This window comes from Mesoplodon bidens (genome assembly GCF_964165515.1).
Source record: "Mesoplodon bidens genome assembly, chromosome: 7".
In the NCBI taxonomy this organism is placed as follows: Eukaryota; Metazoa; Chordata; class Mammalia; order Artiodactyla; family Ziphiidae; genus Mesoplodon; species Mesoplodon bidens.
The window spans coordinates 50446568-50473953 of NC_138164.1; the positions used below are offsets into that span (position 1 = coordinate 50446568).

The 27386-nt window shown below is 43.4% G+C and overlaps 1 protein-coding gene across 1 annotated transcript in view; it reads right to left on the reverse strand.

The window, feature by feature from the left end:
• Positions 1-27386, reverse strand: part of SPON1 (spondin 1) — a gene marked incomplete at its 3' end in the record, with an annotated part of 287249 nt that overhangs the window by 159683 nt on the left and 100180 nt on the right. Inside the window, exons 4-5 of the mRNA XM_081240471.1 lie at positions 6134-6207; positions 701-823 (exon numbers count right to left, since the gene is read on the reverse strand). Coding sequence (XP_081096597.1) covers positions 701-823; positions 6134-6207 — 197 coding nt within the window. The remainder of the gene's footprint in view (positions 1-700; positions 824-6133; positions 6208-27386) is intronic.

Sequence of the window (27386 nt, forward strand, 5' to 3'; positions counted from 1 at the left end):
ATTCATAGTTATAATTGTCATATCATTTGTGCGATTATTTAATTAGTGTCTGTCTCCCCATTAATCTCTGAGTTGCATGAGAACATGGGTTGTGTCTTTTTTATTCACTATTATATCCCTAGCGTTTAGCACAGTGTCTGACACATGTTAGGCATTTGTCTGATAAAAGGGAGTTGGTAGGGTCCTGATTAAGGATTTACTCTAAAACAGCAAGTTTGGAGTTGCCTGACAACTCTCATGGATTCATATTGGCTACCTGGAGCATGGTGTAATGAGGATTCTAAGGTGGTATCTGATATATTACCAATACACGCTATGGTTGAGGATGTTGAGTATTTGTTGACCTTGGCCTGTGCAGTCAAGAGCAGGTGGTCCCTTTTGCCAGTTCTTTCCAGCACAAATAGGCTGGTTGTATGGACAGAGCCACTTCAGGAGGACAGAGGTTACCAAGTATCTGACCTGAAGATAAGCAGCATGACCTCAGGAATATTTTTTAAAATTACAGATAAGAAAACACTTAGAACAATGCCCTGCAAAGAAGCTGAAAGCATACGACTATTGTATCTGCCTGTCTCGATGAATTCGCTTTCTTGGAATGTGTTTCATGAATGCATTGGTAAGAAGGAGAAGCTAGTATATCCCACAACCAGAACTTTGTAATACCCTCTCCCCCAACCCATAAGGAAGCTGTTCTACTCACGAGGGTAATCCTTTGGGTGTGTCTTCTCAGACCAGTTCCCATAAAATGTGAGCCTGTACTTGGCAGTTCCACAGGCACAGCAGTCTAGGATTGGTCTGTCAGTCACCCCGTCAAATGTGGAGTCTGAAAGAGTCAGGAAAGTCACCAAGTTAGGAAGCAGAGGTGAGTCATTTATAGAACAGCACCATCTCGGTCTCGTTCTGTCTTGAAGGCTTGGGAAAGAAGATGAGGTACAGTTTTCACCGATTAATAACTCAGAACCAGGTCCAGCTATAAAGGATTTTATATACCTCTAAGGGTGATAACTATATATTTTGCAAATTAAAAAAACATCAGAACTTTTGCTCTAATAATGTGAGGAGACCTATGGGACCAATAAGGCAGAATATTTGGGATGGGGGCCCACGTTGATATATTTTCTGAGCCCAAATCTCCTTCCCCACCCCTCCCACAACAGGATTTCTCCACCAAATTTTAAGAGGAATATGCCTGTGTGTGTTTTCTCTAAGGAATATTCTCTGGGGCCAAATTGCCAGGACCAGAAAAAGCTTTGAAGGAGAGAAATGAGAACAAGCAGAGGGACATAAAGAACTGCTGAAAATTATTTCTAAAAAGATATGCATGTATAGTCACGTCACTTCTTATCAAGCTTTCAGAGAGTTTACTGGGAGGGTTGTGGGTTTGGGAATATGTCCATAAATTCAGGTTTACTTCTGAGCATAGAAGCAGCCGGGAAAAACTCAAGATTCCCAATCCGCCCCCACTTTTAACTGCGAATAGCTGATAAGTGGAGAAAGATTACATGAATAAATTCAGTATTTCCGACTGTCAAGCCCACATCCCTAAACTGTGCATTGTTGCTTTTGGTCTGTTCTGCTTCCTGAAAGCTGAAACAATGTCTACAGATGCAACTTGCTTCAATTGCTTTTTCTTTGCTTCCTCTGGAAGTATTAACATAAATGTTCTCTCTCTTTTTGCAAGTTGGACATTTATTCTTAACTATTATATAAAGAGCAGCAACAAAGAGTATAAAAATCTTTTTGAGTGTTAGGAAGAGCATTTTACAAGTCTTCCTTATGGAATTCACTGGGTTCATTTGGTTTGAATATGCAAAACCAGTGAATGGGTGGAAGAAGCGGATTCTGGGTTCAAGGATGGAGACAAAAGTATGGGATATTGTAATAATAACTATATTGTACAGAGTCTTCATACATGCTGATCTCTTTCCATATATTGTCTCACTTGATCCTGACAAACCTAGGAGGTCAGGACTTTGGTTAACCCCATTTTATAGATCATGAAACTGAGGCAGATTAGGTGATCAGTCCAAGGCCACAGGGTTTAGTAAGTGGTGTAGGCAGAACTGGAGCTCAGGTCTTTTTGAGGCCACAGCCCATGCTCTTAACCTCTACACTATATCACTGCAGGAAAGACCTTCTGCTGGATAGGACTGCGTAAACATCAATGAGAGAAATTGGTGTGTGTTTCTCTTTTTGCTTTTTCAAATGAAGAATGGTACATTTAAAAAATTATCTCCCTACATCACTCCAGAATCTCTAAAGAAGAGATCTGAAACCACCCCAAATAGAAATCATTGTTTGGCTACTTTTTGTACACTAGGAAGAGGCCAGAGCATTGTTTGTGTTAGGAGAAATCTTCCCACTGCCTTATGTACACGAAGTCCAGATCTGATTCCTGTGTGAGCCACTTTGATACTTAAGGGACAAGCCCTATTGACTATATTTCAGGAAAGGTAGCGTATATGAGTAACTCCTGAAGGTTCTTCCTTTTCACATTTCCATTATGATCACCTATGTTGTTAAAAAAAACACTAAATTAGTTTTGAGAAAGGAATTCAGAGTTAAGAGATACATGCTGGGGTTTCAATTGTAACTACTCGGTGCTGTAAATGAGGCAGCAATAATCTCTCAAAAAAACAAAATAAGGCAAATTGGTAGCTTTACTTTATCAAAAGTGCTCTCAGATATAAGTAGTGAACTTAAAGATGCACCCAGGGGTTCAAGGGAATGCACTTATAATAAACCTTTTGGAATTCCAAAGGAAAATAAGCTTCCATTTAAAAAATAAATTTCTAAGTTTGAAAATAAAAACAGACATAACTGTTTCCTACTGAGGAAAAGCCCACTGAAAATGAATCAGGTTTTCAAAGGGCAGTGATAACAAGTGTTAACTTACCCCTCTTCTCCTAACAGTGCAGGGCTTGCCCAATACAGGTAATTGCAGACCCTGCAGCATCTCCCAAGCTGTCCCCTTCCCCTCATTTCTACTCTTAATCCATCAGCTTTCTTTTCTACTGTCAACCTTTATTCTTTGCTCCTCTTCCCTTGTCTTCTTTTTCTCATGATCCCTTCTCTGCCCACATTTTCCTCTCATCTCTGCTTTTCCCTTCATCTTTTCCTCTCTTTGTCTCTCTCCCTTAATTGTCTATGACATGGTATTAAAGTGAGTATGTGTGTGCATTTGTTTATTGTAGGTCACCTTTGGGAATATTTTATGTTTCTCTGTTTTTAATTGTAAGTAGCTTAATGTTTTATGTTTCTTTTAAAAAATAACGATTGCCTTTGCTTTTAATCTGTGCAATTCTTAATTTTCCCCTATGGATAAATAGCTTCAACTGGGGAAAAAAATAATAGACACTAGTTTCTCTCTTTCTTTCCTTGATAGATTTGATTTGACTTAACAAAGAGTGTGAATATCTTAATGAAAGAGCTGGAGATAATCAAGTGGGCATACACATTTAAGAAAAATCCCTTTGCTCTATGCTTATATCTTACAGACTTTCTGTACAGGATCTGCTTTGCTAACTGATGGATTTCCTCATGGGTCTGCTGTCTCCAGGGATCATATATAACAGCACCTAATGATCCTATAGCCCAGGTCCTGCCGGGTCTTTTTTTGTCCACAAAGTTGCTGTTGGAAAGAGGTCTTCTTATACAGATTCGTGCTTAGTAATTTTTTTTTTTTTTTTTTTTTTTTTTTTGCGGTATGAGGGCCTCTCACTGTTGTGGCCTCTCCCATTGTGGAGCACAGGCTCCGGATGCGCAGGCTCAGCGGCCATGGCTCACGGGCCCAGCCGCTCCGCGGCATGTGGGATCTTCCCGGACTGGGGCACAAACCCGTGTCCGCTGCATCGGCAGGCGGACTCTCAACCACTGCGCCAGCAGGGAAGCCCCGTGCTTAGTAATTTTGATAGGATCTCTGCTTCAGAAGTGGTAACCAATAGAGATTTGCAAGGTCATTTTATTGACACTGTATCTGCAGAATGTTAGCATATTCATAGCTTAGACAAGGCTTTCACAACATCAGGACTGAGGCTTTGGAAAGTGCAGTTTAGTTGATGGTTGCTGTCAGTACATGGGGCTGACAGTGAAGTGTCTTCTAGGAACCCTCAAATCTGGGAAATAAGGCTGTCCTCTGAGAGTCAAACTAACAAAACCTCACCACAGTGGCCATGATTAGCCAACCAAGAGGTGAGCTAGAATAGCCACAACTCTAACCCACAGGACCTGGATGTCATCTCATGGAGGCTGGGCAGGGATGGGACTGTCCATTAGGAACCAAGAGACTCAAGAGTTGAGATGTTCTGGGTCTGGGGAAAGGCTAAGTGAATCTGTGGACTATGAAATACAGGAAAGCCTCAACAGCCATGCATGGTGATGCCCACCTGGAAACTGCCCAGGGTGCTGGCCCACAGGTTGCAGCTCTCTGGCACCTTTGGCAGGCATGACCCTAATGCAGGGCAGCCAACTCTCTCCCCTTTAGCTCTTGCCATGCTCTCCAAGCAGTCCTCCACATAGGACCTAGTTTCTTCTCCAGCTCATCTATAGGGAGACCTATGCTTTGATCTACCCAAAGTAACAATCCAAGCTACTGAATTAGGAGGTAGTCACTTTGATAGAAAGGCAGTGGTTAGGACAATGGCTCCTAGGTCCAAACTCTGACCTCCCCCACTAGCTGTATCATGCTGAGTGAGCTCTTTAAACTTTTCATGTCTCAGGCTTCTCATTTATAAAATAGGTATGATATAATAGTCTTTACCATATAGGATTGTTATGCAGATTACATGATTAAGGCATGTGAAGTGCTTAGAATGGTGCCTGGCATGTAGCAGGCACTAAAAAAAAAATAGGTCTTATTATTATTTTCCCAGAAGACCTTTATCAACTTTTCTTTTTCTTAGTAGCTTACGATTTGCTAGAAATAGAATGATTTCTTCTGAAAACGCAAATTGTTCTAAATGTAAAAAAAGTCTGCACAAATTAATAAAAATGAAAGAGTGAAGATGTATAATTTCAGAACATTTTCCATGTTTATTTAGTTCTCTAATGACTTGTAAACACATTTGGATGTTTCAAACTTTAATTTTTCATGGTAGATTAATAAATAAGCTTTGGGATGTAGATAACAATAGCTAACACATACACATATAATATATATATATGTATGTGTATATATGTATGTATGTGTGTATATGTGTGTGTATATGTATGCATATGTATGTGTACATATCAATATACATATCAATATATATATTTACTATGTACCAAGGAGGCACGGTACTATTTTACATACATTAAGTTGCATGACGAGGGCTTCCCTGGTGGCGCAGTGGTTGAGAGTCCACCTGCCGATGCAGGGGACGCGGGTTCACGCCCCGGTCCAGGAAGATCCCACATGCCGCAGAGCGGCTGGGCCCGTGAGCCATGGCCGCTGAGCCTGTGCGTCCGGAGCCTGTGCTCCGCAACGGGAGAGGCCACAACAGTGAGAGGCCCGCATACCACAAAAAAAAAAAAAAAGTTGCATGACGAAGAAGGGCAGAGGCAGGATCTGAATCCAGGACTCTCCTCCAACCTCCTCAGTCTACTTGGTCCCTATAAGTTTTGTTAGAACACCTTCCAGGAGAAGGAGTTGATGAGCCTGCACATCCAAGGACGAGATCCTTGAATGAGGTGAGATCACAACGTCAATGCCCCCTTGACATCCCCGTTTCCCTAGAGAAAATCCCCCCCTTCCCGCCTGGGTGCCCCAAAGTTCCTGCTAGTGATTACTCCAGACAACTGTTAACAGACTTTTTAAAGGTACACAATTGTGCATTCCTTAATTAAGTCCTGTGAATTATTCCAAGGAACCTCTTCAGAATAATCACTGTTTCACAAAAATAAGGAGACGACGACACCAATATAAGGTACCTATCTCCTACCCAGGGAATCGAGCTGAGTAATTAGAGTTTAAGGCAGATCCAATTACCCACAGCACACAGCCAGATTAAAAATTGGAGCTACGTGAGGAAGCAAAACACAGAGGAACTCAGAAAGCCCAACTGCCTTAATTGCTGCAGCTGAATGCTTGGACTGAACGAGCCACCTTCCATTTATCTAGCCCTCTCTCACCCACACGTCCACAAATCCTTACCTTGTTCACAAAGTTTCTTGGTCAGGGAGCCCTCATCTTGAAAATAAATGATGCGTTTCTGTACGATGCTAGCCCTGTGGGGAAAGAGGACACAAGCACATGGTGAGGAGGGCAAGTCTGGGGGACATCAGATCCCTGCATGTCCACCTACAGCTGTGTGGCTTTGGGTGAGTGCCCCCAACACTCTGTGACTCAGTTTCCTCATTGGAAAACTGGCATTAAGAATAATATCTACCTCCTAGGATTGCTATGAGAACTAAATAAGAAAATGTATGTCAAGAGTTCAGCATATACCTAGAAACCACTCAATAAATATTAGTTATTGTGGTGGTGCTCATATTATTATTAAGGTAGGAAGGTGAACTAACAGCATTTTCAATAACTTTTCGCAGTGGTTCATTTACTCTAGTTTCGTATCCAATTATTGAGGCCATTTATAGATCAAACAAATTCAAATCAGGAAAGCATGTCAAATTCTCTTCCTGAAGGGGAAAATAAAACCCTAAAAATATATTTTGATTTGTTCTGAAAATGTCATTCTGTATCTTTCCTGAAAGACTAGACAAAACTATCTCCTACGTTCTGAACAAAGACAACTTCAGCTGTTATATCTCCCTCTTAAACATGTCAAACATAGGATCTTAGAATTTGGAAAGACTATTTTGAGGTTGAAAAATGACTTGCTTTTGGCCAGCATATATTTTCTCTTTAATCTAGGATTGCACAGATATACTACTCCGCAGTTTATTTTCAGCTGGCCTTGAAGAGTCCTGAAACCCAGTGTTCCAGTAATTTGAAAGTCCACAACACAACACTGAGATGGTGCCGGTGGATCTTGAGCCATTTCTATTGATATTCTTCAGCAATGTTACCCAATCAAAAGGTAATTTTCACTTTGATTTTCCCTGTTTAACAGATAAAGGGAGCCCTCGACTTCATCACAGCTGACCACACTGAACCAGGGATAGTCACACAAGCTGCCCTGTGTCACATGATCGCAGACCCAGGAATGGGTCCAAGTGTGCATGGATCTGCATGAAGAGCAGAGAGGTGGCTCTCTCGATGGTCTGGGCCTAGGCCAAAATGACTTTCCAAAGAAATGTCTACTGTACACTCAGTCTTTCACAAAAAAGTAAAATTAAGGCCAGCCTATTGATGTCTTTTACAGTCTTTCCCCACCCAAGAGAGAAGAGATGTTGAAATAAATGAATGAAATATACTTCCTATTGACACAAGCTACTATGATTATTTATCCATTCTGTTGTCCATCAAGCAGAATGCTTCCTTGGGCCAAGAGAACACTCTGGAGAACACTCGCCCCAAAGCCAAATAACAAAGCCTTCTGTTAGTTGGAGTATCCCATCACCTACCAGTGCTTCCAGAATGTTGCCCAGTGAAATTGCCACAGGGACCCCTGTGGAGGGCAAGGAGTAGGCCTAGTGGGAAGTATCCCAGGCCCCACATTCTTGCTTCAAACAAAGGCTCCACCCTCATTTCAACCCAAAGCAGCCCCCTCTCCCATTTGTCTTCCTGTTGTATTTGCTGGTGTATTTTCAACAAATAATGGCTGGAGGTGTGCTTAGCGACCAGGCATTGGCCAGGGACACTGTCATGAACAAGACAAACGGGGCCTCTTCCCATTCTCAAAATTGACAGAATAGTGGGGAGAAAGCATCAGACAACTAAACCCTCAGTTAATGAATGGAGACATCCACAGGGTGTGGGAGAGTGTATCACAGGGGTTCCTGACCAAGCCAGGAAAGGTTCCTCCCAGAAAAGGTGGCTGAGCTTAGATTTGAATGACTAGAAGCTAATTAGGCAAGTGGGATGGAGAATCAAAGGAGAGGGCATGTTTTGTAAGATCCTTGAGGTGGGGAGGGCTGTAGCTCACTGGAGAACCCACGAGTGCTAAGCCAGGGAGGTGTGAGATGAGCTGGGGAGGTGGGCAGGGCCACATCGCCCAGAGCCTGCAGGGAGATGGCATTTTACTCCAAGCTTGATGAGAAGTCTTTGGGGAATGTGCCATGAGGAGTGAGATGGTCAGTTCTGCCCTTTTAAAAGAGCCTTTGGGGGCTTCCCTGGTGGCTCAGTGGTTGAGAATCCGCCTGCTGATGCAGGGGACACAGGTTCGTGCCCTGGTCCAGGAAGATCCCACATGCCGCAGAGCGGCTGGGCCCGTGAGCCATGGCCGCTGAGCCTGTGTGTCTGGAGCCTGTGCTCCGCAACGGGAGAGGCCACAGCAGTGAGAGGCCCCTGTACAGCAAAAAAAAAAAAAAAAAAAGAGAGCCTTTGGACCACAGAATAAAAACCGATTGGTATGTGGTTGCAGTACATGGAGCTTCCATGCAAATAAAATTTTGTTTCAATAAAAGTCTCTTGATAAAATGGTTTGAAAACACCTGATCTGGGACTTCCCTGGCGGTCCAGTGGTTAGGACTCCGTGCTTCCACTGCAGGGGACATGGGTTCGATCCCTGGTCGGGGAACTAGGATCCTGCATACCAGGCAGCCAATAAACAAACCAACAAAACACCTGAACTACAGGATAAAGTACAAACTTACCATGGTATTCAAGGCTCTTCATAAAAACCTCCCCCAAACACTCCCCTGGCTTTATTTGTTGGCATTTTGTGCCATGCTCCCTGGGTTCTAGGCTATGCAAAGTTTATCCCCCTTGTCTGAACACCACTTTCACTCTACCACTCCCTTACCTGTGCTGTTTCCTCTCCCAGAATCTCCCATCACCTGTCTTTGCTAGCATTGGCAACAAATACTCTGAATTTTCTTCCTCCTGCTGTGAGTAGGAGAATGGCAAACCCTATGATATAAAGGCATGATGATGCTTAGAAAGATTAAATCACCCCCAGATTTTCCAAAACTATCATTATAAATATTTGAGGGGCCAGAGATAGAAAAACATATTTCCTTTAAGATATTTCTATTTCTTTCATGCCTTGTTTTATAAAGTCAAGTTGGCCCTCTTTTTGATAACAGTTGTAATTTCTGAGCCCTTATTATGTGCCAGTCACTGTGCTAGGGAGGCCCTTCATGTACATTATCTTACGTATCTTCTGCTTTACATATACTACACATCCTCAAGTTCTTTATCAAAACACTTGGGCTAGATGTGTTTTTGAATTCAGAGTTTTTCAGATATTAGAAAGTTAAGATGGCAATAGGCCATTAACATCCCCATGATCAAACATATCCATATTCTGCCACAAAATGTAACAATATTCATACTAAGAGAGTAAATAGAACTTATAAATAGCTTCACGTCAGTTTAGGTCAAGTTCAGCAAACTTATCAAAATGCTCTTGTTTTCAGAGGGATTAAGATGAGGGTTTGTGGCTATTTTCACCCTAATCTTACAGGTGATGATGACTGAGATGCAGGGAGGTTAAGTAACATGCTCAAGGTTTTGAAGTCTCCCACCTACTGCCAAAGTCCGCGGTCTCTCTTAGGCTCAGAATGCTTGTAAGGATTAAACACGGTTACCTGTAAAGAGCATAACTGCACTGTGAGGAATGTACTGTTATAAAATGTAACCTCAAATTGATTTGGGGGATCTACTTTAGCATCTCACAGAGCACACAGTGGAGAGCTGAGACTTTGGTGGGTCTCCCTGGAGACTGGGTCATGATCACCTGAAGCTCTCCATGAAAAGACGAGCATATATCCCCATGTCCAAGCTTGGCCAACCCTCTAGACCATGCCCTTTGGATTTCAAACTCTGTGCAGATCCAATGTGGGATACAAGGCTTGTTCTGATCTGGCCCTGGTGATCAGGCTTTATCTCTATCCAGTCCCTCCTGAGCACCCTACCCAAACCATATCCTATATCTGTCTTCACGATTTCACACCCTTGGGCTTCTGTCCATGGGACTCCTTCTGTCCTTCCTTGTGACTCCTCAATATACACCACACACACACACACACACACACACACACACACACACACTCACTCTCTCTCTCTCTCTCTCTCTCTCTCAGTTACCTAACTCATACTCAACTAAGACGTTACTTCCTTCAGATTGATGTCTTGCCTGGATGTTCTTCCTTATGAGAGCCATAGCCACTTGGGCTTCTCCTACCCAACACTTATTAACCTGTATTATAATTGCCTGTTTACTTTTCTATCTCCTGTGCTAGATTATAAGCTTCCTGAGAGCAGGAACTGTACCTTACTTATTTCTATAGATGTTAGTATCACTGCAATCCTGGGATTCAAGTAGAAGGAACAGAGTTTGGAAAGGAAAGAGTTTGAGATGGAGCTGTCTGTAGGGCATGATGGTGGTCGTAGGGGGTAGTTAGACACAGGGACCTATAACTCAGGAGAGACTTGAGGGGTGATGAGGATGGATATGGGAGTCACTGGGGCAGAAGTCAGGATCAAAGCTTTTAGAGTGGCTGATGTCACCCAGGGAAAGTGTGTGGCGTGAGAAGAGAGTCTAGCTGAGCCCAGAACTCTGAATGCCAACATTCACCCACAGATATGCCATCAGAGACCAAGACTTTGGAACGCTTGGTTGCAGAAGATGTTTCTTTTCATTCCTCATTTGGTCAACTCCTGAGAGAATTTTATATTCTGAGAAAATACATTTTGAGTCTGTTCCCCTCAAAAGGATAAAACTCAGCAGAAATTTATAAATCATATTATAGTTCAGAAAAATAATAGCTTTACAAGATGAGAATGCTGTTAGTAAGAATTCCCTCAGCATTTCAAAATGACAAATTTCTCCCATTCTGTGTTGCAATTTGGCAGTCCTGTTGCATAGCATTTATATACTGATATACTGAATGCTCTCTTATCATGAAAGAACGTGTTAAGGAAATCTAAATTAAATTTCTCAGTATGTTAGCTTCTCAAACTTCAGAATATTGAGGTTCTAAATAACTTACTAATCATTTCAAAAGTTTCCTTTTAAACCTAAAGTGGAACATTTCCAGAAACTGCATCCTGAATCTCTTAGATGCTCAGCTCTTTTCTGTCTGATGAGTTTCTTCATTTGCTGTTCTTTTTCCTTGGGGAGTTTGCCTGTTGGAGTAAAGTTAGAGCTGGCTAAGTTGTAGGTTTGCTGTCTAGCGCTGAAAAGGCCTGGGATCCCTGTTCTCACTGAAAAGAGACGAGGAGACCTCAGAAACTGAAGGACTTGGGAGAGATCAGGCCACGAAATGAATTAAGAATACCCATGGGTCCTCAGAGGCTGGGTCACTGCCATGTAGGGATAATTCATGTAAGGTCCTTACGACATGCATGTTGCACAGAGTAAATACTCAGTAGTGGTAGTCATTATTGTTGCTGTTGTTAAATCACCAGCCCCTAACAAAGTGCCTGACACATAAAAGTTCTTAATAAATAGAAGCTATTATTATGATTGATGTCAGGTCTGTCTCCTTTGCTTGTGGAGGGAGGAGTGAGGGCGTTATCTTGATCAACTGCTTCAGGCAGAGATCATGAATGACTAAAATGAAGTTCAGGTTTGCGGTCTCCAGCCTACTTTTGCCAACCTTCTTCCCAATTCCAGTAAAATCCCTATTACTGAACATTTCTTGGAATACTTTACAAAATTTGTCTCCGATCTCAGGGATGTTTTCCAAAGGAGTGATCCAGTTTATAACAAATAACATCGATTTCCTTTTCCCAATGAAAGAACAATTCTGTGGGAGGATGCAGGAATAAAATATTAAAGTCATAGCAATGGTAACATCATCAGGAACTGAGGCTATCTGCCTTATTTTACTTTGCAGGGATGCCAAGTGCTAATCTGATCATGGTCTCATGTTACTCAGCAAATATTTACAGAAGCTGGGTGCATTCCATGATCCAGACTCTTAACCAATCTTTTATATGGTTTTATGTGGATCTCAGGAAATGGAGCTGTGTCCAGGAGTTAACAGGCTTCCTGGCAGCTCATGGTAATGTGACCATGGGAGAAGAAAAGTGAAAGCTTATCTGCAGGGCTTTATCTATGGGACTCACAAGAACTCCATGGCTGACCAACAGTAAGGTCACAAAACTATAGGTTCAGAGACTGGTATAGTTGTCTACCATTACTGCAAAGAAGCAAATCTAGTAAATTCTAAAAAATCTAGCTGCCAGGAGATAATTTCTGCTTAATTATCATTCATTCATGAAACACTTACTGAGCACTTATTTTGTGTCAGGCACTTTGCTAGGAGCTGAAGATGCAAAGACAAGTAAGAGATGGTGCCTTCCAGTAAGGAGCTTCTAGTCCAACAGGGAAAAAGAGAGACAGAAAAAGGAAACAGGAAATCAATGTTGAGTGCAATAAAGGAGAAGCCACAGGATGCAGAAGAGCAGTAACTAACTTCACCTTGGCAAAGCTCCAAGAGGAGGCAATGACCCCGAAGGTCTGAATTGGCAGAGGGGCAGTGGAAATAGAGGATCCAAGAGAAACGTCATAGAAAAATTTATAAGCACTTAGTAACTTACTGGATCCAGACCAGAAAGAGAAGGTTGAGTGTAAGACCTTTCATTTATTTTCTGTTTATTTAACAGTTAAACACGCTTCTAAGTGCTTCATAGATATTAATTCATTGAATCCTCCCAACAACCCCATGAGGTAGATGCTAATATTATCCCTGTTTTACAGATGAGAAAACTGACACACAGGGAGGTAAGTTAACTGATTCCACATCTGAAACTCCCCGTCTGATGCCCCGTGACTGAAACAAAAGACAGAAGGGGCGAGGAAGAATTTTATCTTTTAATTTTTGGAATTTCTATTGAGATAATTGTAGCTGCACATGCAATTGTAAGAAATAATACAGGGAGGTTGTACATTTTTTGCCTAGTTTTCCCCAATGGTAACAATTTGCAAAACTTCAGTGTAATAAGACAACTAGGATATTGACATTAATGCAATCCACAAGGCTTGAGACTGGACACAAAATTGGTGCCATAGGATTAGATGAGGGCCAGATCATGCCATTCTAAAGAAACTGTGCTTATGATAAGCTGCCACACTCTAAGATAGAACAATCCCAAATGACTCTAGAAATTCATAAATTCATGTTAGAACCCCAAGTGGAGAATCATCTACAAGTGTGATCCTGACTCAGGCAGGAAGCCATTTCTGACTGGGATGAGGTGGTGGCCAGAGGTGGAGTTGGGGGAATTATTGGTAGGAATGGTAACTTCTTGGAAAGACGGCACTGAAACTGGACTTGGAGTCCCAGAGGCTGAGTCTGTAACCAGGGATGAGTTCTTTGCAGGAGTTAGAGCTGCACACCTAAGAGTTCCTTGGAAGGTCCACCATCCATGGGCCTTGGAAGCAATGCCACCATCTGCTTTGGGCAGACTTCTCAACCTGAATCAGGGGAATCAGCTCTATGCAGCACTGTACGTATACTTATAGCTTAGGTCATGACCAGAATCTGGCTAAGAGGTCAGTTAGATTCTTAACAAGACTACAGTCCATCCCCAACCTTGTATGATCATTGGATTTCTGGAGTTCTTGATTCACACTATTGAACAAAGTTGCATCTACAAAACCCTGGTTTTGATTTTAACAAAAATTAGAGGAAAACTAGTTTTAGCACTCAGTTTATTTCTTCTCAGAATGACCCTGAGGATAACAAGCTTATTATGATTCCATTTTCTCTTATTATTGTCCAATTTTAGACCTCATCTTTATCATATGTCTTGTCAATACTATTACTCTATAACTTTAAATTTTACCCCCTAAAAATCCAATGGAAAATTAATAATGAGGAATTGACTTTCATACCATAAGAGAAATGTAAAAAGAAAAGGATAAAACTGGGTTATGTTTTTAAAGAACTAATTTAGATGTGAGAGTCATTAAAATCAGACAGACATTCATCTACTTATGTTTTTATTTAACAGAGTAGATGCCATGAAGCTGTGTTAGGAGTTGGAGGTAAAAGATGAACAAGACAGGGCTTCCCTGGTGGCACAGTGGTTGAGAATCCGCCTGCCAGTGCAGGGGACATGGGTTCAATCCCTGGTCCAGGAAGATCCCACATGCTGCGGAGCAACTAAGCCCGTGTGCCACAACTACGGAGCCTGTGCTCTAGAGCCTGTGAGCCACAGCTACTGAGCCTGTGAGCCACAACTGCTGAAGCCCATGTGCCCAGAGCCCGTGCTCCGCAACAAGAGAAGCCACCGCAATGAGAAGCCTGCGCACTGCAATGAAGAGTAGTCCCCGCTCACCACAACTAGAGAAAGCCCATGCACAGCAACGAAGACCCAACTCAGCCAAAAATAAATTAAAAAAAAAAAGATGAACAAGATATAATATGTGTGACACTGAGTAGTGGACAGCCTGAGAGATATGAATCAGAATACTGCATAGCAAGTAGTAGAGTCTACCCAATATCTATTCCTTCCATCTGCCATGCTTGCAGAACACTCATTTTTCGAGGGGTGGTACCAGCTAAGCCAATCAGGATAGTCCTGTTCCCACTTTCCCATCCTTCCTTGCAGCTGGGGAAGGGAGCATGTGATTCATATGTGGTCTCATTAACATAAGGGAAGGTTGACAGCATGGAGGGGAGAACTTCCAAGAAAGCTTTGCTTTTCAGATAAAAGAAATTAGTGACCCACCCTGTCTTGTCCTTCTTTTTCCAGCCTTGATTACAACCACAATGTGTGAAACAAGGCAGCCATTTTGTGACCATGAGGAAAAGAAAAAGAAAACTCAGAGACTCTGGCTCTGCAATCATTTAACTGCTGTCATTTGTCAATGACATCATTTAGGTAGCAGTCACCTACCTCCAGCCTTCTTGTTATATGAGAAAAATAAACCTTTATTTGTTGGAGCCATCATTGGTCAAGTTTTCTAACGAATGCTGCTCTCAAAAGCATGACTACCTGATGGAAAGAGGAATGAAGAAAGTATTGTGGGAGTACAGAAGAGGGCAGTTCAAAAGGTAAGGCGGAGCAGGTTCTGCTGACCAGGATATTGCTTTGGGGAGCCACGGAAGGGCTTAGGTAGGATTGCGGGCAAGGATGCCTTAGTCAGAAGAGTCTGGGAGAAGAACACTCCAGATGACGCCTTAAAAGAGGGCTTGGATTTGGTTGGTGGGAGGTTATGCTGCCCTTTGGTAGAACTTTCAATGGGGTGCAGGGGACAGTGTTCGCAGTGACTAGGAAGAAAGCAGCAGGCCTGCCAGTACACTTCAGTCTGAAGAGAGATATGGCTGCAAAGGGGTGGGCATGGGGGTCAGCGTGGTGGGACTTTGACGGGAAAACACAGGCAAGGGAAATATTCTTTTTTCTCTGGAGGGGGCTTTGCCGTGCCTATAAGCTGCAACTGAGGCAACAGCAGAAACCCTTAGGGGTACCTGCTGGGTCACTGGCTGGAAATTTGTCATCTGTTGGAAAAATCTTAAATAAACACACATGGACAAAATAAATAGACTGCAGGATATACTCCCAGTTGTGGAAGCTCTGACAAGCCATTCTGGGTAATGATCAGGACCATTTCTCATTTCCTTTAATTGTTTTATACCAAACTATCAATTTTTTTCAGCATCTTTTGAACCTTAACAGGTTCCTCCCTCTGGCTTAAATTGTCCATGGCATTTCTTAACCTTGCAAAAAGATGTACATCTAATCCTTGAGCCTGGGGTGAAGGCAATACCTCACAACACATCTTTAGGCCAAAAAAAATCATTTTCTCTTAAGGACACAAAAACACAGGGTTTGATGTTCCTGAAAAATTACTTTTTTTTTTCCCAGTAAGTCTTAGCATGTTTTTCAGCATTTTGTAATATGATTACTGGCACCTGGGGTATTAGTAGTCAAGGGACAACTGACAGTTCACTGTTTCTGTAATATTGTTGGGTCCATGATTCTACTGTATAATGTCCCATACATTTAAACTGCTAATCCGTGCCTGCCTCGCTTTCCCCTCCAACTTCTTCACGTCTATAAACTCTCGCCAGACTATGAGCCTCTCTGGCCCCGGGACTGTGTCTTATATATCACGGCATGCCTGGAATCTAACAGAGGATCTGGCCAAGGCTTGAACCTGGGGTTCTTAATCTGAGGTCTGCAGACAGGATTCAGGATGATGAAATTTTGTGTGGTGTGCACATTTCTGGTTAAGAGTTCATAGCTTTCATCTGCTTCTCAAAGGGGTTCCTGACCTTGAAACCTTTAAGAACCTCTATTAGGTCTGAAATGAATGATAGTAGATATGTGAAATGGCATAACTGTCATTCCATTTCATAATATCTCCAACTAAGATATATGCTTTTTTTCCCCTAAAGATGAAGGTTAAATTTTTATTCCAAGCACCAAGGCTTCAACTGCTTTCTCTCCAAACTACGCTCTGATCTGAAATAGAATCTGTCTTGGTTGGAAAACAAGAAATAGAAAGTGAAGCATTGCTCCTGGGTTTCTCAGGTGTTCCTTGCATAGTTCTGGCTGCTCCATGCAGGGCGCTGGTGTAACCATAAAATCACCCCAGCCTGAGCTAGAGGAAATGCTGCCACACTGAAAGCTCCCTCATGGCTGGTTCACACAGGTCACTATTCTCTGTAGTTGGTTCCACTCTGCCATCGCCACAGCTGCCTCCCCTTTCTGGGGATTCCTATAAGCCAGGGCAGGCAGCGTCGTTTCTCAGGTGTAAGGAAACAATCCAGGCGACACAGCAGTGTCCTTAAGTACAGGCTACCTGTCCTCCTTTCTGTTCCTCAGGGAGCCTCCCTATGACCCTGGGTTTTCCTGTACAGTGGCAGACCTATGTGTTGGGAGATGCCCCCTCCTCTAGATGGGGTTAGGGAGTGTGTGGAGTGTGGTTACGGTTCTCAGCTAGGGATTCATAGTCCACGAAGGGGTTGCAAAGGATTCTCGAACCCCTAGAAAAAAAAGTGTATGCAAAATTGTAAGCATGTGCATTGCTTTGGGGAGAGATTTTACAAGAACCACTGCTCTGAGTTAGGGGTAATGATTTTCATGCCCATTAGTACTCATCGAGGACCCCCCGCCCTGTCCCGTCCCACCTCCGTGCCACCCCAGCAAGGACATGCATGGAAGAGTAAATGAATTCCCTGTACAGCTCCCGCAGAAACCTCCTAACAGGTTTCCTCTCCTTACCAACCCATCGAATTTACCTACACTCGACTAGGGGATTAATCGTCACCTCTAGCACATTATCAGGCACCAGTGGTACCACAGTCCTAATGATCCCGTCTACATCTCCTCCCTGTCCCACCCCACCCCAGCACGGGGTCTGGCACACAGTAGGTCCTCTCTAAACCAAGGTTCCTCTCTCACTTATAGAGCACAGTCCAAGCTCTTGGCTAAACGTCCACAATCCCAAGCACCAGGACCCAAGCTGCGTGACATGACCCCCCCTCCCCCCAGCACTTTCCCCAGCCACCTGAGCTCAGTGCTGCCTTTTCACCGTGTGTCACACGACCCCTCCTGGCTTCCACCCATGCCACTCAAACCAGGAATGCACTTCTGGCTCCTCTCTGCCCAGTCACAGCCCGCTCATCTGTCACCATCTCACGGCCTCTTCAGAGTCTCATTGACCAGGACCTTCAGAACTGACCTCCTCTGGGTTCCTAGAACACCGCTGATCCTGACCATTCATTTGGCATTCGGGCATTGGGTACTCTTGATGTCTGCTTGCACTTTAACATCTTGTATTACCATTTAACTTATTGTGAGTTTACATTTGGGGCTTCTGACTAAGTTCTGAGCTTCTTCAGGGAAGGGGTCTTGCTGTACCCTCGTGGCCCCTCTAGCACGTGGCACAATGCCTTTCATGTGGGACAAACTGAAGGTGTGTTGACCTGATCTGTTTTCATGGACTGCCTTGACCTGTCATTCAACTCTTTTACAGTCGAGTGTCTACCCTATGTCCACAATTGGGCAAGAAGCACAAACTCTCCTATATTACCAGAGCCACCCAGCATGCTGGGTGAACAGCAAACAATGACTGGTCTGAGTCATGAAACATTTCCCACTGAGTGAAGACCAGTTAAGTCTGCTTTGCTTTGTTCAAGCTATGCTGATGGCAACTGTTGGTCTCAAAAGGAACCATTTGGGTTGAATTCAAAATGCCTTCACAAAGCTGGGAATCAGTAGGATGATGGGACGTCTGCCAGGAGGAGGTTAAACCCAGGACAGAGCTTTCTTTATGGAAAAGACAGTTGCTGATTACACTATGCACCCCTCTTTGCTCATCCCATGAGTTGACTCTTTAAAAAAAAGACACCCCTAGGTCTTATATTTTGACTCACTCCAGACTTGTCCCATGTTTCTTCTTTTCAACATCTGCACCCCTCTTGTAGCATCTGACCTCATTCTTATGCCACATGAGCTCATCAGAGGTAAGCCACAATCATTTGGATCCCCACAGAACTCTAGAGCAACAACATGGGACCACATGAGGCCACAAAATCTGGGCATGATTTGTCCTGTTTCCTAGCCTTTGTCATGGAAAATATTTTCAGAGATAAGTAAAAGGAAGAAAGGAAGGGAGGGAGAAAGGGATGGAAGGGATGGAAAGAAAGAAAAGAAAGGAAGGAAGGAAGGAAAGAAGGAAGGAAGGAAGGGAGGGAGGGAGGGAGAGAGAGAGAGAGGGAGGGAGGGAGGGAGGGAGGAAGGGCAAGAGTTTTGACTTTCCGAGTAAAAAATGTGGAAGAGGGCTTCCCTGGTGGCGCAGTGGTTGAGAGTCCGCCTGCCGATGCAGGGGACACGGGTTCATGCCCCAGTCTGGGAAGATCCCACATGCCGCAGAGCAGCTGGGCCCGTGAGCCATGGCCACTGAGCCTGCACATCCGGAGCCTGTGCTCCGCGACGGAAGAGGCCACGACCGTTGAGAGGCCCACGTACCGCAAAAAAAAAAAAAAAAAAATGTGGAAGAGAAATTAATGGCACCTTGTTTTAATGCAGAGTAGAATACAAGTGACCAATTCTTTCTTTAAAAAAATGTGGCAAATTTAAAAAATTCTACCAACGCTTGATATGGGGGACTTAAGAGTGATCCTGGAGCCTCTTATTCATGTTAAACAAGGTACTGAAAATCTTTTTTTCTTCAAGCAGGCAAGGAATAAATTAAAACCCAACAAATTAATAAAAATATCTGTCCTAAAGGTGATAGTGCAACCACATCTATATGTTGCATGTCTTGGAGAGAGAAGGAAGTTGGACTTGACAGGATGTGTTCCTGGGAAATGCTTACATCTTCACAAAGTAGAGATAAAAGTCACAGTGGAGATGGAGAGGAAAAAGAGGGAGGGAGGGAGGGGGAGGCTTCGATTTCCTCACCTTTATAAGGGAACAAGATTAAAACCAAATGGTCACCGTCTCCGGAGGGCAGCACAACAGATGTCCTAGAAACTGGACCCTCACAGTGTGGTGGACCCAAAGGTCAAACTTTTATTTATTTTTTTTGCGGTACGCGGGCCTCTCAACGTTGTGGCCTCTCCCGTAGCGGAGCACAGGCTCCGGACACGCAGGCTCAGCGGCCATGGCTCATGGGCCCAGCCACTCCACGGCATGTGGGATCTTCCTGCACCGGGGCACGAACCCGTGTCCCCCTGCATCAGCAGGTGGACTCTCAACCACTGCGCCACCAGGGAAGCCCCCAAAGATCAAACTTTTTCTAGGGTCTGTGCCCTGGTCAATGTTTCATTTTGTTTTTGCAACAGAGTGAGTTTGTACCATCAGATTGGGATGTACATTTCCCTATTTTTCTGGATGGCTCCATGTCAAGGATGTTTCTGATACAAAGTAAGATACATTTCAAGAAAGTGAACTAGCAGAATCGTTATCCTAGGAGGCTATTTGGTGATGATGTTTTGGAAATGACACTTTGCACTGTATTTATTTCCCCCTGCATCCAAATATATCAAAATGCATAGTGTTTCTTTGGGTTGACATAGCTAGTCTTGAAAATCTGTAATTCAACTTCCTGCTTACTTGGATTCTTCTCTGTTCAAGCTGCCCTAGAGATGACCAGGAGTCCCTCATGGCCCAAGGTCTAATGTCACCGACTGGCCCAGTTCAGGATGATATTGTACCAGATTGTAGAAAAAGCTAATAAATCCTGGCCTTCCACGTGTCTGGTAACCTCCTTAGGAAGGCCAAACCAGTCCTTTGATCCATAAACTGTTATGATTTGTGCAATGTATTTTGTTGAAAGCAACAAACTGCAACTGATTGGACTGGGGATCAGCACATGAGCCAAAGGCAACCATAGATGCATTAAACATGAGGGATGCTGGCTACTTTTGAGTTGCTTTCCTGCTAATTCTGCCAAGTAGTTCCACATATTGAATAGTGCCAACTGGCCTCCTTGAATTGTCTTTTGCAAAAAAAAGTCAGGTAAATTAAGAGAAGATGGGTCACTTACACAGGTCTAGGTACAGAGCAATGGACAACTGTTCAGAGCACTTGTCTGCTCCTCTCTGGAGCCTGTGGCATAATCCCATTGTGACCCAACATGGCTGTGGCTGATGTGATGACGTGACTTGCCATGCTATATCCCCGACACCCCTGTATTTGTGTGATAAACTGCCGGCATTGAAGGTTGGCCGTGCCTGAGGAATACTACATGGAAACCGGCAGTTAGCAACATTTCCATTTGGATCCTGTTGGGCTCTTCTGCTTGTTGTCAGGGCTCATCAGCATGAACATGAAGTTGTTTTGATTTGCTGCTGTCTCTCTGCTCTCAGAAAACTGTTATCAGGAAAATCGCATTAATTAGCAACAGCTGAGGGGAGGACCAACTATTTCGGAGCTGCAGCTGCAAGTCTCTTCGCAATCTGTTGCCTAAATTTTCACAATTAACAGAATAAATAGACTCTGAATGTATTTAATCACGTTAATTTTGTTTCCCTCTATTTGTATTACTGTTTAGGACTGGTAGTTAATTTACATTAAATACTCTGATACCATTAGCACGCTTTAAAGCATAACCTCAGCTTTCCTAATCCTGTATGATTTACTGGAAGTGATATATTGTTTAGCTTAATGCTAATTTCTTAACTTTATGAGGGAAAATTAAGAATTAATTAAAATTTACCCCAAAGGTTGGTCTATTAACCAAGATATTTCCTTGAACTGAAAGTCTTATTTTATAGCTATGTTGGGTAACAGAATTGGATAGATGGATGCATGGATGGATGGATGGATGGTGGAAGGAGAATAATGGATAGAATAGAATGACAGAGATATAGAATAACAGACAGATACATACATACATACATACATACATAAGGACTTAGATTTAAACCTTCAAAATTCTAATCCCACTTATTCATTTCTTTTCTTTATAATCACCATGAAATCAGCATGATAAAGACATGGTATAATAGAGACACTTTTACAGTCAAGCAGATCAGGTTTGATCCTGGATCTACCTCTTTAGTGTGACCTAGGTGAATTATAGCCCTGAGACTCAGTTTTCTGCCCTACAAATTAGGGTTAATATCTACTCTTGTGAGCATTAATGAGCTAAGCCAGTATGGAAAGTTCCCTGGCATGATGTAAATGCCTGAAAAATATGATCTTCCTTTCTTCTTTCTACTTTAAACCTCATGTTGCTATTTAACTTCTCATGTATTTATGCCTTTTCCATCCAGCTAGAGAGTTAATTAAACCCTTATGAAGTAGAGACCTTCTGTTGCTCATCCCTGAAGCTACCCACAGTGCACTGCATAGTGACTAGGACCCATTGGATGTTGGTACCAATTCACCAGTGTTAGCCCACAAGCCTTAACTTTATCAGCTTGTATAACAACAACAACTAACATCTACTGAGTGCTTACTATGCGCCAGGCACTCTGTGGTAAGCATTTTACATACTTCAAGTGTTCTCAGCCCTGGCTACTCATTAAAATCATTTGCGGGAGCTTTTAAAAAGTACTGACATCCCAATTCCATCCTAGTCCAAAGAGATCAGATTTCCAGAGGTGGGACCAGAACACAGGTAATTTTACAAAGTTGCTCAGGTGACTCCACTGGGCAGCCAGGGTCAAGAATCACTGACATAGATTATCTTGTTTAATTCTCCCACCTATGAGGTAGGGACGGTTATTATCCCCTTTGCAGATGGAAAAAGCCAAGGCACAGAGGGACCAAGTCTCTTGCCCATGTTTATACAAGTCTTAAGCAGTGGAGTCAGGATCGGGAACCCAATATGGTTGACTCCACAACCCATAGCTCTCTCCCAACTCCCATTTACAAGGAAATCTCAAGCTAAAACTATGGGGCAAAGACAGAATAGGTAAGTGTCCTAAGTGTTATACAGCAATTTGATCATTTAAAAAGTGGGCATAAACACAGCACATCTTTTCTATTTAAAAAGTGGGAACAGGTTTCTATCTTGACGTATACACTCAGGGTCTCTGTGACCCAGTTCAAATCACTTTACCTCTGGGAGCCTTAACCTCTCACAATGATAATGATGTCACCCTTGCAAGAGGATTGGGAAGGTGCTGTGTAAACCCTAAACTACTTTAAAAATGAAAAGAGATACTTCCCATGCCTCAGCTCCTTACCCTCATTTTATAGGAAAGAAACCAGAATCAGATTGGGTAGAGCCAGGACTCCAACCTTGACCTGTCTGACCCCAGAGCCCATCTCAAGATGCAAACTGTCTAACGCAATGTTGTAATCAGCTGAGAACCAGCTTGAAAAATGTTATCAGCAACAGAATCTGTAGTGATTGCGGAGGGATGTGGAAATTAGGCTTTTCTGTAAAGAGGTGCTTTTGAGATGGCCATGGCAGCAGCTATGGGGGCGGGGGCGGAGCCCTTCTCCTCTCCCACACTAACCCCCTACCTCACTGCTCCCAGCCAGTAACTCTCTGTCACTCTTGGCTTTGTTCCAGGGGCTAAAGTGAACACAGAAATGCAGCCTCTTCCAAAGAGAGCTTGGCATCTCAAGTTCTCAGGTGAAATCCATGTGCCAGTCCCTCAGCCTTCTTCTTTCTTCTTCCCTCCCCAAACTCACAAAAACCTGGCACATAGTAGGTGCTCACAAAATGTTTGTTGAATGAATAATTAATCCCTGGGAGTTAGTAGGAGGTGGAGGGTGGTGAAAGATACATTGACACTCCTTCTCTCTGAGGCCAAGTGCCACCTACAGCATCACATACAAACGGGCGTTTTATACCTTTGCCTCACTCGGTCACAGTTTCCATCTTAAACAGCTCACCTTGACTCAACTTTGTCTTGTTTCTTCCCTTATGACTGCCTTACCTACTGAGGACCCTTTGGGCCTGATCCTCAGCATTTTTTTTGATTTGACCCTTTCTTACCCTTCTCCACCATGAGCTGCTCTGGCTCTGTAGCCACACAGGGTACAACCATCAGCTGGTTCACCTTAGGCTCCAGGTTTACCTGGCCCCGTGGTAGGTCTCACATGGCTGCTGACAGTACAGGCATGGGAAGGCAGCGAGTGGGGTGAGAGGGGAGGGGACCTGAGTGGGTAAGATGCATCCACAGACCACAGTTCATAAGCATCTCCCCCGTTCACCCTCCCCAGTTAGAACACTACTGAGGCTTGCAAGCCCCCTTTATAAAAGACGGTCCTCACAAGAATTCAGCCTCATTAAAGATCTACTCAGACACTGTGGCAGATCAAAAGCTTGGGCTGTGGAGTTAGACTGTCTGGGGTTCAAATGCCAGTTTCATTACTTAAGATGTTGGGCAAGTTGTGCCTTAGCTTCCTCTCTGTAAAATGGGAAAGTAGTATCTGCATTACATATAGGGTGCTGGCACATATTTCAGCTATTGTTATTACTGTTATTAAAAAAATTAGAGCAACACCTGGCTGAATGCTTGAAGGGGGGATGTTTTTGGGAAAAAGGAAGGAAGGAAGGAAGGAAAGAAGGGGAGAAAGAAAGAGAGAAGGGCTTCTCTGGTGGCGCAGTGGTTAAGAATCCGCCTGCCAATGCAGGGGACACAGGTTCGAGCCCTGGTCCAGGAAGATCCCACATGCTGCGGAGCAACTAAGCCCGTGCACCACAACTACTGAGCCTGTGCTCTAGAGCCTGCGAGCCACAACTACTGAGCCCACGAGCCACAACTACCGAAGCCTGCGCGCCTAGAGCCCGTGCTCCGCAACAAGAGAAGCCCCCACAATGAGAGGCCCGTGCACCGCAACGAAGAGCAGGCCCCGCTCGCCACAACTAGAGAAAGCCTGCATGCAGCAACAAAGACCTAACGCAGCCAAAAATAAATAAATAAAATAAATTCATAAAAAAAAGACAGAAAAAAACAGTATAAAGAAGAGAAGAAAAGCAAAGAAAAACATCACATTTCTTGAGCACCACCTTTGTCCCAAGAACATTCCTTCCTGCTCCACCATCAGGACCACTTGCAGGTCCTCACATGCTCCGTGCTTTATCTGGTCTAGGGCCACTGCAACACGCTGTTTCCTCTGCTGCTCCTCCCCTCTAGCCTTCTGTCAGCTCACAGGTTGATCTCTTTAGACCCTCTGCACCACCCCAGACTAGGCTGGGTGCCCACCCTCCCATCCCGCTTCCCACGAGTGTGGCCCTGTGACTGGTCCCCGCCTCACCCCACACCAAGAACAAAGGGACAGCCAGCCTCTCAGACCTAGCGAGTCCTGGCCTGTCTTCTTGACTGAACCCAACCAATGTCTTCTCATCCCCACCATAGCCCAACCTTCTGGTAGGAAGAAACCAGGAAGAAAATGGAAAAAGAAGAAAAAAGGAAAGATGCAAAGGCGGCTCTTCTCTTTCCTCTCCACCCCCTCCTGCCTTTGAACTGAGTCTGTTTAATTTGAAACCATTTCAACCTTAAAGAAAACATCCAAGAACAGCACAAATAACTTTTTTCCCCTGGAGCATTTAAGAGTAAGTGGTTGACATGATATCCCATCACCTTGAGCACTTTAGTGTTTTTCCTACAAACAAGGATATTCTCTTATGTAACCACAATGTAACAATAAGACTTAGGAAATTAACATTAATACATCTAATCCTCAAACCCTATTCAAGTTTTGACAATTGTTGCTTTATGGCCAAAAGGTCTAGTTTAGAATCACAGTGTTTCCCTTAGATTTTATGTCTCATTGGCCTCCTTCAATCTGAAGCAGTCCCTCAGGCTTTCCTTGACTTTTATGACTTTGAAAGCTCTGAAGATGACATGACGGTGATTCTGTAAAAGGTTTGAGTTTGTCTGATGTTTCCTCAGGATAAGATGCAGGTTATGCACCTTGAGCAGGAATATCACAGAAGTGATGCTGTATTCTTCTCATTGCACAGAATTTCAATTCAGATTTGTCCCATTACTGGTGTCTGCCAGACTTCTCCACTCTAACATTCCTGGTTTCCTCTTTGTAAGTTATTAAATATTTGAGGGCAGGTACTTTGAGATTATATAAACATCCTGTTCTTTATCAAACTTTCCAATTATCCATTCATTTATTTAGTTAGCATAGGTATTTATTTATATCAGATGACCTCTAATTTCCCATTTTATTTAATGGGTTATAATCCACTACTGTTACAACTCTATGGGAACTTAGACCCCTGTGTATTTGTGCTTGGTCTTCTTCTTGTCTTGATGTTATATTTTAGTTTTAATTTTCCCTGATTTTGATTTTTAAAATTTAACATGACTATTTTGTTTTATGTTTTTCTTAACACCACTTCATATTCTTTATGGGAATTGGCAAGGACCAAGCAAGCAAAAGGAAAGGCGATGCAGTGAGACTGAAACTTAAGAGTTTTTGAAGCTTGAAAAACCATGTATAGCGTTTGTCCTAAATGCCAGAAACTGGAATTCACTTCTGGGGGTGAACCACTTCTTTTGTCTTAGAAACATCTATGTGGTGATCTTCACTGTATTGTAAATGTAAAGCAATAATAATAACAACAATAATAATATAGCCTTGTACAGAGTTGCTTCTGGGCCAGATGGTTCTAAACACTTTACATGTATTAACTCATCTAATCCTCACAGCAACCCTATAAGGTAGGTACTATTATTTATCCCCATTTTACAGGGGAGACATCTGAGGTACCCGGAGTTTAATGACTTGCCTGACATCAGTAGTAAGTGGTGGAGCCAGAACTCAATCTCAGGCTGTCTGACATGAATCCACCTTCGTAACTACAATGCCAAACTAATCCAGAGGAGAACTGGGTCTGGATTTGGGTCAACTGGGACTTGTACAGGGCATTCTCTTGAGGGGGAACTAAAATGGCCCTTGAGGTTGGGAAGGGAGCCTGATGCCCACCAAGTGTGAAAGCAGGGAACAGCCAAGAATGAGTTTGGGCTTCTGGGCCCTGAGTATAGCCAAACTTATAAGCCAGTTATGTAGGACCTCTGTGTTATGATTCCCTTCTCTAACTCCCCAAGCTTTCAACAACATCTTACTACCATTGTTGCTTAGCCTAAGCTGTGATGTGGGGTATTAAGGGATGGGCTCCAAGCATGAAGCAAAGGTAGGGAAGCAGCTGCCTGAGGGAACAGATCCATAGTCTAGATCCAGGTAGCTAAGGTGGCAAGCAACAGCCAGGAGCTTTTGATACCATAATAATTGCCCAAGGATTCCCTCAGATTCTTAGGTGGTCAACCTGGCAGAAGCCTTGTCTTTCTGTAGTTAAGGGAAAATTAACTCCTCATTAATATCTGCAAACAATATTTTCCAATTAAAAGGATGGGGGCACCCTTTGAGAAGTCAGACTTTAGAGCGTCCTGTGATTTCTAGCACTAGATGGATGAGGCTGTGGCTCATTCCTCTACCCAACCATGACTTAAGAGCTGGGATCTGGGACATCTGCCAACTTTTTCCTTGGGGTGGATTCTTCTTTTGCACAGCACATATCACAACTGCTGTCAGAGGAAGAAGGCAAGGTGAATCTTTTCTCTCAGTGTACAAAGAAATGCAATAAGTGTGTTATTGCATCTAGAGTCCCCTCAACAGAGGCCTTGTCAAAGAGGTAATGAGGGCCAGTGACTGGACACATGATAGACGGTACAGAGTAGGACCCAAGCGAGACCACTGAAAGCCAAACACAAAAAGGCGAGGGTGGAGAAATCAGATCTGGGAAGTGGGTTTACGGAGCAACACAGCTGGTATGAAGGAAGATTCCTCCAAGCAACATGGACTGGAACAGCAGGGCCTGTTCAAGTACATTCTGACTCATCAGATTTCTAGGTGGAGCCACAGATGTGTTTAATTGTATACATTGAGACCGATTTGCACACTGTGAGAATGCATGAACCCAGCTGCCTAAGCCCCATAAACATGGTAGAGATGTAAG